This window comes from Sorex araneus, chromosome 3 (assembly GCF_027595985.1).
Source record: "Sorex araneus isolate mSorAra2 chromosome 3, mSorAra2.pri, whole genome shotgun sequence".
In the NCBI taxonomy this organism is placed as follows: domain Eukaryota; kingdom Metazoa; phylum Chordata; class Mammalia; order Eulipotyphla; family Soricidae; genus Sorex; species Sorex araneus.
Genome location: NC_073304.1, coordinates 95,189,920 through 95,201,083, shown reverse-complemented (window position 1 = coordinate 95,201,083; position 11,164 = coordinate 95,189,920). Strand labels below are relative to the sequence as shown.

Genomic DNA, 11,164 nt, shown 5'->3' with positions numbered 1-11,164 from the left:
GAAGAAAGAACTCAACTCGGACTGAGATGATGAAGCGTTTCTTTTCATTGCATGTTTGCACGTTGGACGAGGTCAGAGTACTATTTCGGGCCCCGCTCCCCCTTCCGAGACACAGGAGAGAGAGAGGCTGGGAACGGGCTCCGGCGTGCCGAGCTCGGCCGCGACCCGGGGGCGGAGATGCAGCACCGCCCAAGCCCGGAGAACTCCCTCCGGCTCCGTTCCCGCAGCGCAGCCCGACGCGCGTCGCCCCGTCCCGCCTCGGCCGCCCGCGCGCGCGCGCGCGCGCCAGGCCGCGCCCTCCGGAGCGGGGCGGCCCGGGGTGGCGTGGGGGCGGGGGCGCTCGTGGCCGGCGCGTGCGCGCGGCGCGCAGGAGGGAGCGCGCGCCCTTCACGTAACCCGGCCCGCGGGCGGCGACGCACACGACGCGCCCCTCACGTGGTCCGTCTCAAGCCCCGTCGCCGGCGGAGGCGGGCGCGGGCGCGTCCCTGTGGCCAGTCACCCGGAGGAGTTGGTCGCACAATTATGAAAGACTCGGCTTCTGCTGCTGCTGCTAGCGCCGGAGCTGAGTTCGTGCAGAGACGGGTTCCCGGGGCTGTCCTTGTCCGGCGGCCGCTGCTGCCGCCTCCGGAGACGCTTCCCGATAGATGGCTACAGGCCGCGGAGGAGGAGGAGGTGGAGTTGCTGCCCTTCCGGAGTCTGCCCCGTGAGGAGAATGGTACGGGACCCACGCAGGCCCGGGCCGGGGCTCGGGGGGTGCGGGGACGCCCGCCGGGGCGGCCGGGGGGCACGGGGCTGGCGGGCTCGGGCTGCGCGCGGCGTCGCGCGGTGCCGGGAGCCGCCACCCCGGCGGCAGCGGCTGCCCCTGCATCGCCTTCGGGCTGCCCGGGCTCGCCCCGGCGGGGCGCGAGTGCGGCGCGGAGCGTGTGCGGGCGGAGGGGCCGGGAGCTGGGAGCCGAGCGGGCGCGAGCGGCGGTGGCGGGGCGCCCCGGAGCGGAGCCCACCTCGGCTGGCGCGGGGAGCCCCCCGGAGGCGGCGCGCGCGGCGGGCAGTACCTGGGGCGAGCGGTGCCGCAGCGCCCGCCGCCCCGCGCCGCATCTCCCGGGAGCGCGTGCCGCCCGGCGCCGGCGGCCGGCAGATAAGGGAGCCTCGAGCTCCGCTCAACTTGGGCACGGGAGGGGACAGAAACAACCGGCACCAAAAAGGTGGGGGGGGAGGAGGAGGGTGCGGGGGGGAGGGAGGGTTGAGAAAGGACACGGCTTGGAACGCTGCCGCGCCTGCTGCGCAGTGGATCCGCTACAGGTACAGTTCCCTGGGGGAGCCCGACGGGGACCGGGTGATTGACGGAGGGGTCTGGGCGGGCGTCTTCTGGGAAGGATTTTATGGGGGCACTGCTCGGGTTGCGAGTGGAGCGTGGTCAGGCTTTCTGCTGACCTCCCTCGTGCCCTCGGGAAGGATCAGGTCGAGTTTTAAACCCGAGGAGAGGGAGGCGGTGCATTGCAGCTTTGGATCGTTGTGTGTGTGCGTGTGCGCGTGTGTGGGGAGGTGGGGGGCGGCTAGAATGTGAAGGTTTCCTGCAAAGAAAGCCTTTTCAAAGGAATCAGGGGTTGCAGACCTGGTTTAAGTGTCCTGCTCAGCACCGGAACTTGATAGGCTGCATCCGAGGACTTTCCCTCCCCGGAGCCTGGCAGGTTTTACTTTTGTCTGGAAGCCAGTTCAAGAGCCACACAAAACTGAAGCCGCGAATCGAGTTGTATGGCTCTGCTTAAGTCGTGCATCTTCCACGGGTTTCCACTGTCTTCCGTGATGGAAAGTAATTTTTTTGTTCAAAAGTTGCTTTGCTATTTTCCTAATTTTGGAAAGATTTTAATTCCTCCACCGACGTAGCGGAAATTTCTTTTGAGGACTTAGGTGAATTTTAAAGAAGAAAATTTTTTAAGATTCCACTTAGGTGGAATCTCTTTGGGCTTGTGGGTGGGGAGGTGAGTCAAACGGCTTTTGTTTGAAAAACACCATTAATACGGGCTCTTAAGTGATCTGTAGAGTTTTTTCCTTTACAGATGACGTACATTTGAATATACCGTTTCAGTATTTTGAAATTTTAGATCTATGAGAACGTGGAAATGAAGGTGATTTATCAAGCTCAAGGTAGTGCTTAGCAACTAGATTTCTTTTTTCCTATGAAAAGTCTAATTTCATAGTCTTTAACCCAAGGTGTTTTATTTGAATCCGACATGTTATCTTAATGCCTTGTTATCTCTACAGTCTTAAGGAACTTTCAAAAATTAGGGTGCGGTCTAAATTTCTCTTGTTTCTGCTGCTTTTTCATTCCTGCCCAGTTTTTAAATAGTAGATTCACTTCCCTGAACTCTCTGGCCTGCTCAAGTTGTGACTGATTCTTAGCTGCTTACTGTGGAGCAGTTCTTTACAGATTCCCAGTTGAGCTACAGTAAAACTTTATGGTTACCTAAAACTGGGCTTCTCTTTTCAATGTTAATTTGTTGACTCTCCCCAGCTTTCAGATAAATGCACTTAAAAGTTTATCTTTCAGAAAAAATCCAGACAAATCATCCAATGCACCAAAAAGCAATATAAAACAACAAAACAATATAAAAAATCAAGAAATGTTAACTTTAAAACTGGAGTGGAATCCAGTTTTGCCCATTTTCTTACCATAGCTCCTGGAAGTATTTATTGTATTCATTTATCAATTGCTTACTCAGTGTTTGATATATTCCAAGGACTGTGATAGGCACTAGAGCGGCAAAGATGTCTTAGACAAATTTCCCACATTCAGATAGCTCACGTTCTAGTCATTTGTAAGAGATCTACCCTTCTATTATCAGTGGAAGACATGTACATGACTTCATAAAGCATTTAGTGTCTACTTTGTTGTAGGCACTGATATTTACTAACATAGATATGCAAAAAAAAAAAACCTCAAAAAGTATTACACTGTTGCATAGATAACTGAAAGTATTTACTTTGATTTGCTAGAGGGGAAATTTTAGGTGGTCTGGCAAAGAAACTTAATGGTGAGAAAGAGGTCTTGGGCTGGAGAGATGTGTCAGTGAACCAATGCACATGCTTTGCATTCAGGAGACTGGGATTCTATCCCCACCAACCCATGATACCCTGAGCATTGCACGAATGACCCAAAGATCAAAATCCCCCACCCTAAAATGAAGGTGGGTCTTGTTAAATAGGAATTAAAATTAGCTTAGAAATAGAGTGTTGGGGTCTGGAGCTGTTGTACAGCGGGTACAGTGCTTGCCTTGCACTCTGTCTCCCGGGTTCAAGTCCCAGCATCCCGTAACATCCCCAGAGCTTGAACTCACCAAAAGTGATAACTGAGTAAAGAGCCAGGAGTAAGTAACTCCTGAGCACCAGCAGGTGTTGCCCCCAAACATAACAAAACAGGATATTGAATTGGTAGGGGTTTTTTTGCATTTTTTTTTAAGGTTCTTTTTTTTTTTTTTTTTGTCACACCTGGTGATGTTCAGGGATTACTCCTGGCTCTGCATTCAGGAATTACCCCTGCAGTGCTAGGGAGCCCATATGTTGGGATGCCCTGTGATCAAACCCCAGTTGGGCAAAGCAAGTGCCTTACCCATTGTACTCTTTCCAGCCTCAGTTGTTTGTGCTTTTATAGTAGGGAGCTGAACTTTTATAACAGAAGAGCACTGGGAACTGATGTGTAAATACTTACTGTACATAGTTTTTAATTTATGTGTAGGGTTCTGGGGCCATACTGAATGTTTTAACAAGATAAGACAGACCTGTATTCTGGTTTGTTTTGACTATGGTTTTTGGATCACCTGGGAGTATTTAGGATTTATTCCTGGCTTTGCTTAAAGCTCACTCCTGCTGGGACTCAGGGGCTATATGTGGTACACTGGATTGGAACTGGCTAGTGCCTTAACTCCTGTACTCGGCACTGGAGTTAAATACTGGCCCCAGGGCCAGTATTTTGAGTGCAGTGTGTATCCTGCAAAGGACTTATTCTGGAGATTTTGGGGATTCACATAAGAAAGCAACATGGAACATGACTTGGTGAGTATTTAGGCTGAAAGAGAAAACTGTTGCAAGTTTTTGTTTTGTTTTGGGGCCATAGCTGGAGGTGTTAAAAGCTTAATCCTGGCTTTGCACTCAGGGATCATTGCTGTTGGGCTCAGGGCACCCTACACCCAGGGATGGAACTTGGTCGGCCACTGCCAGAGCAAGTACTTTTACCCCCTGTACTATTTCTCCAGACCAGCATATAGCAAGATTTCAACTCAGTGTTGAGGGCTTGAAATAAAGTAATAGGAGTAAAAAGTGAAAAATGAACATGTTTAGGAGTTAATTTATTTTGCACTTGGTTACTTTTGTGGAAGAATTTGCTATGTATGATTGCATTTTTTGGTGGGGCGGTTGTTTTTGGCCCACATCTGGTGGTCCTCAGCGCTTCCTCCTGGCTCTGCTCGGGGATTACTCTTGGTGGAAGTTGGTGGTACAGGATCAGGATGGGACACAGACGAACATATGGGCTGTTGGGGATCAAACCCAGATTGGCCAGGTGTAAGACAAGCACCCTACCCACTGTACTATCTCTCCAGCCCCATTGTTTTTGATTTTTAAATGATCTACTGAAGTAAACATTAACAGAATTTTAAATTTGAGAGTTTTGCCATAGATGTTTTGATCTAATGCTCAGATATTCTCTTTATTTATTTTCAGATACTCTCTTTATTATTCTAAATATGACAGGTTTAAAATGCACAAAAATACACTAGTAAAATGAATAACCGTATATTCGTGACTCGTTTTAGTAGTTTGAAACACACGAATTGTGTTTCTTTTATTTAGTTTTTCCATTACCTTCTAACAGAGTCCTTTAAAAGCAAATCTCGTGTATACTTATTCATGTTTCTCTCTGAGATGTTAAGTACTTTTTAAACTTCCATGTGCTGATAACACATCTAAAAATTAATTCTTTAGTATCACTAAATATTCATATTTCCCCGATTGGCTTTTCTTTTTCTCCAGTTAGTTGGAATCAGTATTTAAAGAATTTCATGCAGTATCTTGTTGATAAATGAGTCTTTCAGTATATTCAGTATATTCTATCCTTTTTGTTCTCGTTTGCCAATTATTGATTTGGGGTGCTTTGGGGGCCCTACTGGTAGTACTTGGGCTGTTAAAGGGTCAATGCAGGATGAGGGTGGATCCTGGACTTCTCACATGCAAAGCTAATTCTCAGTCCTTTGGGCTTTCTGTCTGGCCCACAATTTACTGAAAACCAAAAAGGAAAAATAAACAAACCTGTAGAGTTTCCCATAGTTTGGATTTTGCTAAGTGCGTTCCTGTAGGGTCTTTCAGTGTGTTTCTCCTCTTATTTCTTACAAACTTTAGTGATAAGACTCAAAACTGGATCAAATTTTAGTTTGACATTTTGACAAGGATACTTTGCAGATGGTATTGTGTACTTGGTGTTGTATCACTTTCACAGACTCATAGTCAGACTAGAGAGAGAGAACACAGGGCCGAAGGCTCCTACTGTGCCTGAACAGCCCTCCCTCAGCTCCGCCGGGACCCCTGAGCGCTGAGCCAGGAATACACCTCCCACCGACCCCCCCCAAGACACCTACTTTCAAGTTGCTTTTATTTCATTTTATTTTTAATTTTTATGTTAAAATTAACTGACAAGTTGGTGTTATCAGTTGCCTGGTCTTTCAGTTGTGAAATCTCCTGCGGAAATTTATGTGTTACATGTTAGTTTTAATAATGACCATTGATACTTACCTAGCAGGGGAGATATTGTGATCAAGAAGAATATTTTTCACATTGGTGGAGGGATGGGTGTTGGAACATTGTATGACTGAAATGCAGTCATGAATAATTTTGTAATACTCTATCTCACGTTGATTCAATAGAGAAAAAAAAAAGCTTTTCCCAGGGCGAGGCTTATTCATTGCACTCTGGATATGCTGACCCCTGCAGTTTCCGAGAATGTGGGAAACTCCCCTGCATAATTTATGGTAGTGGGTGACTGCATTCATGGTCTTCCCCCCACCCCCCCTTTTTTTTTTAAAAGGGCTATTGATAAGACAAATGTCCATAGTCATTTCATTCTGGAATTCTCTTTTCACTTTCTTTTGGGGGGAACTTTAAGTGCCTGATTGCTTTTTTGATGCCAGGGATTGGGCTCAGAGTCTCACTTATGGAAGGCATTTGCTTTACCACTGAGTCACGCCCTTGATCGTTCAGGGTCTGTTTTTTAGGGTTTTTTTTGGGGGGAGGAGGGCACATCTTACAGTGTTCAGGGGCTACTCCCAATTGCTCTGTGTGTGTGTGTGTGTGTGTGTGTGTGTGTGTGTGTGTGTGTGTGTGTGTGTGTGTGTGTGTGTGTGTGTTGGGTCAGGGAATAGAAACTGGGTGTTCCACATGCAGAGTGTTCTGTAACCCTTTGAGCTACCTCTCCTCCTTTTTAAATTTGGTACTGGAGGTAAAATTCGGAGTTATTGAGGTAAGCTTAGAATGACTGCATTCTAAGGATTAAGATCCCAGCCGATTCCAGTTTGGGAATCACTTAAGTGAACTGATTTTTTAAAAAACGTAGAGGTCCATGTTTGATACCCAGCACGGCATGGTCCGATGAGCACTGCCAGGTATGGCCCAACAAGGAGCAACACTTAGATGTGTATGACTTGTAGGTGGACCTTGGCAAATACTAGAAATATTGACTTGGAAATGGCTCTCTTTCTCTTTTTTGGCCACACATGGCAGTGCTCAGGGCTTATTCCTGGCTCTGAGCTCAGGGATTGCTCCTGAACTGATCTTGGGGGGGAACCAGATGGGGCACTGGGAATTGAACTTGGGTTTGATATGTATAAGGCAAGGACCCTGCCTGCTGTACTATCTTTGGTCCCTGGGATCTTTCCTTTAAAAAAAAAAAAAATTGGCTTTTGGAGGGGGAGGGGGCAGCAGCACACCCCACAATACTTGTCACTCCTGGTGATGGATGCTTCAGGGACCATATGGGATGCCGGAGATCAAACCCGGGCCAGGCAAATGCAAGGCTAGAGCCCTACCTGCTGTACTATCTATCTCTCCAGCTTTGATCTTTTCTACATTTGATCACTACTAGGAACAATACTAAGAATGAGCTGGAGAGATAAGTGCCGTGGGTAGGGCACTTGCCTTGCTCACTGCCTACCTGGATTTGATCTCTGGCATCAGCTATGGAGCCCTGCCAGGAGTGATCCCTAAGTACAGAGCCAGGAATAAGCCCAGAGCAGCTACAGAGAGTGTGGCCCCCAAACAAAACAAGAACAATACTAGATTAAAGTTTTGAGAATAACTATTTGTTCCCCCCCGCGCAACATGAAGACACGTTTATAGTTTAAAACCTCACCTGTCCAGCTACCAATTATATGAAAAACTCAGCCTGTGAGATAGCCATTTCCTCATGGGAAGAAAAAAAAAAAACATTGAGTCAAGTTCTTATCAGGAGTATAGCAGCCCTGAACCCAGAGTTCACTGAAAAATATGTACAAAGTGAAATTCAGTACGCAAGTTACCTGCTTCCTCTGCCAATTTATAGTTAGTACGTTGAGAATGATAGATGGAAAGTTACCTGAGTCGCAGACTTAGTCTAAGGAAACTGGAGAAACATTAACTAGACTGAAAAGATAGACCTGTAAATTACCTTTTGGTATGTGAATCAATGGTCTGTCTAGTCTTTGAATATGATCTATGGAGCCAGAGAGATGATATACGGCACTTGCTCTGCATGCAGCCGATCCCAGTTTGATCCCCAATAACGCATATGGCTCCCCAGGCATCTCAAGGTATGGCCTTGACCCAAAAGGTATTAATTACTATACCTCCATCTCTCTCGGGGAGCCTGGCAAGCTACTGAGCGTATCCCACCCAAACAGCAGAGCCTTGCAAGCTACCCGTGGCATATTTGATATGCCAAAAACAGTAACAAGTCTCAAAATGGAGACGATACTGGTGCCCGCTTAAGTAAATCGATGAACAATGGGACAATAGTGCTACAGTGCTACCCAGTACCCCAAGCATCTCAAGATACGGCCTTGACCCTAAAGATATTAATTACTATGCCCAGTACCCCAAGCATTTCAAAGTATGGCCTTGACCCTAAAGGTATTAGTTACTATACTCAATACCCAGATGGTTTTATTATGAAAAAGGATAATATGTGCTTAACTTATAAAAATCTGTTTTGACAGATTTTTATAAGTTAAGCACATATGTATGAATATTAACATTTAGTTGTGGTCCTTGTTTCATATGCTTATATAAATATCAGTTGCATATAATTCTTAATAAAACGCTATAAAGTAGACAAAAACTTTTTTGTCTATAAGAAATTTATAAAAAGTGAAATCACCAAAGATTATAAGGCTAATATGAGGTAGAGGAGGTGTTGACTAGTAAGATAAAAACTTATACAAGAATATTTACGATCAGAATGCACGTGAGATCTAAGGTGAAAGTTGTTGGGTTGTTTTTTTTTTCAAACAAAAAATGTTGGAGCTATTCCTGGGGTCACTCCAGATGGTGCTGTAGGGGGGTTATCCCTCAGTGCTGATGCTTGAGCCTGGGTCTCCTGCATTCATTCTCTGTGACCTCTAATTTTTTCCCTAGTAATGCAGCATTTTTAGGTGTAAAATCTTGTTGTGAGTATGAGGATTTTTGTAGCGTATCTGGGAGTAGAATTGCTGGATCCCAGGGTCGAGTCCGCTCAGTCTGTGTTCACCGTAGTAGCCCGCATGGTGCAGTTTATTCTCATTTTCTTTATAGCATGTCCAGAGAGAGGAGGGGAGGGGGAGGGAAAGAGGGAGAAAGAGATTTAGTAAACACACATTTCAGTAGTAGGCAAACCCCGGGGGCGGGGGGCGGGGGGGCAGGGGGAGAGGGCGGTGGGCAGCTGCCAAGCATGGGCTTCAGAGCTAAGTCCCAGCAGCTCTTGGCTTCTCTTGGCTTCGGTGGTTCAGTACTAGTGCCAAGGATGTGGTGCTGCTCAGGTCATCCCAGCAAGGGCTAGGGAGGGATGTGCAGGGCTGCACCCAGCCCAGAGGTGCTGGGGTATAATGTGGTGCCCGAGACCAAACTGGGGTCTCGTGTATGCCAGGCATGTACCTTAACACCCTGTACTATCTTTCTGGCACCCAACTCTCTTTTTGAATAGTCTATTGAATATGAGCTATTGTTCTCTGCTTCTTGAATCTTGTAATTTTGGATTGTATATTAGGTTCTTCTTTGGGTAGGAATCACTCCCCGTGTTCTGGGGAAGGGAGGGAGAGGAGGGAGACATGTGGTGCCAGATATAACCGGGGCTCCCCGCTAGCAGGGCATCTGCTCCAGCCCTTGAGCCAGTGGCTCTCAGCGTTGTGTCTTAGATCAGCATTCTCAGCCAGGGGCCGTATGGACCTACAGGACATTCCAAGGGGGCCACAGATACAAGTTGCATAAGTGGGGGGAGGGGCTCCACTGAAGGGTCACCTGGGGGCCATAGGAAGGGAACAGGATCAGTAAACAGCCGAGAAACTCTGTCCTAGATATTGAGAATGTTACCTCATAGAGATTCTGGGTTCTGTTACAGTCCTCTGAATTCAGTATCCAGTCTTTAACTACTTTGAAAAAGTAGTTTTTTAGGGGCTGGAGCAATAGCACAGCGGGTAGGGCGTTTGCCTTGCACGCGGCGGATCTGGGTTCGATTCCCTGCATACCATATATATGGTCCCTTGAGCACCACCAGGAGTAATTCCTGAGCATCGCCAGGTGTGACCCAAAAAGTAAAAAAAAAAAAAAGGTAGTTTTTTAAGCTGGACTGGATATTTGTGACCAACCAAATCAAATGTTGAAGCTCTTATTTCCTTTGCCTCCAAAAGATAGGGTTTTTTTTTTTTTTTGAGGGGGAGTTGGTTAAAGTTGTAGGGGTAGGGTAGGGCTCTGCTGCTGTAACAAGCCTGGTGCCCTTACTAGAGAAACTCTATAAGCCTTTCTTCACCGTGTGAGGAGACCTGTCTCCCCACTTACCAACACTCTGGGCAGCTTGGGCTTGGGCTGCACTTTCTACAACTGTTGTAAATAAATTAATGGTGGTTCAGGCCACTTGCTAGATAGTATTCTGACAGTCTGCATGCACGTGCTAATAAATTCCAGTCAGTCTTCTTTGGTGGGCTGCAAAAACACCTGTTCAGTAATTTTATCTTTTCAGTGGGCCTCTTGGAGTTAGTCCCATACCTCTGGGCACCAAACCATTGGAGTAGTTAATATCTAGTATTTCGAGCTCCTTTCCATAACTTTTGTTTTTAGGTTTTCCCCACAGCTTTCCACTTGCTGTTGTCCTCTTGAATTTAGTATTCTAGGTTCTCACACCTTGGGAAGACTGGGGTTTCCACTGGCATTTTAGGTGCCTGTGACTATATAGATTAGGGCTTGCCTTTGGGCAAAAAGCCTTAAACATTTAGAAAAAAATTATTTTTCACTGTTCCTTTATTTCATGTATTGACTGCATTCAGTTTTTTTCCTGCTTCACTGCTGCTAAGAGGTGTATGTTCTGCTTTTTGTTTTGTTCTGAGATGAGGATTATTCTCTGGGACTGTCGGTCTAGCCAAACTTCCTCAGAAGTTCCTTCTTAGTATATGTTTCTAATTTATGTAGAGAACAGTAGAATATCACCAGCTATAAAAATAATCTATTTTCAACATACGTTAATTTGGAAGTATTTTATAAGGAGTTTTGTTTTGTTTTGTTTTTTTACTTTTTTGTCACTATTGAGCACCAGTATGTAGGCAAGCGGATATCCCGGTGTTCCTTCAGAGTGTAGGATGTGGTGGGCAGGTTGATAGCTTGCAAAGGAGCTCTACTCACCACTGAGCTGCATCGCCTGCAGCTATTCCTGGGGTTTGGTTATGTTGTTGGGCTTCTGATTGTCAAGCACTGTGCCTAAAACACTGCCCGGAGTATTTTGAGGGGATGATAAGGTTTTGGACCACACCCGGCTGTGCTCAGCTACCCTTTGCTCTGTGCTCAGGTGTCACTCCTGACAGTACTTAAGGGGCCATATGCAGTACTGAGGATTGAACTGGGCTTGGCCACGTGCAAGACAAGCCTCTTAACACCTGTATCATCTCTCTGGCCTTGCATGGAT

General features: G+C 46.7%; 1 protein-coding gene and 1 pseudogene across 4 annotated transcripts in view; both read left to right on the top strand.

Moving 5' to 3' along the window:
* Nucleotides 1-446: 446 nt before the first annotated feature.
* LOC101552909 (transient receptor potential cation channel subfamily M member 7) overlaps nt 447-11,164 on the top strand; it is a 96,677-nt gene continuing 85,959 nt past the window's right edge. For 2 of the 4 annotated variants that reach the window (XR_008629188.1, XM_055131065.1), the window contains exon 1: nt 447-715. Coding sequence is in view for 2 of the 4 variants with exons in the window: in XM_055131065.1 (XP_054987040.1) it covers nt 523-715 (193 nt within the window). In the remaining 2 variants the exon portion in view is untranslated. The remainder of the gene's footprint in view (nt 716-11,164) is intronic. The other 2 variants (XR_008629187.1, XM_055131064.1) reach the window with 1 other exon arrangement.
* Nucleotides 5,774-6,049, top strand: LOC129404119 (U1 spliceosomal RNA; annotated as a pseudogene).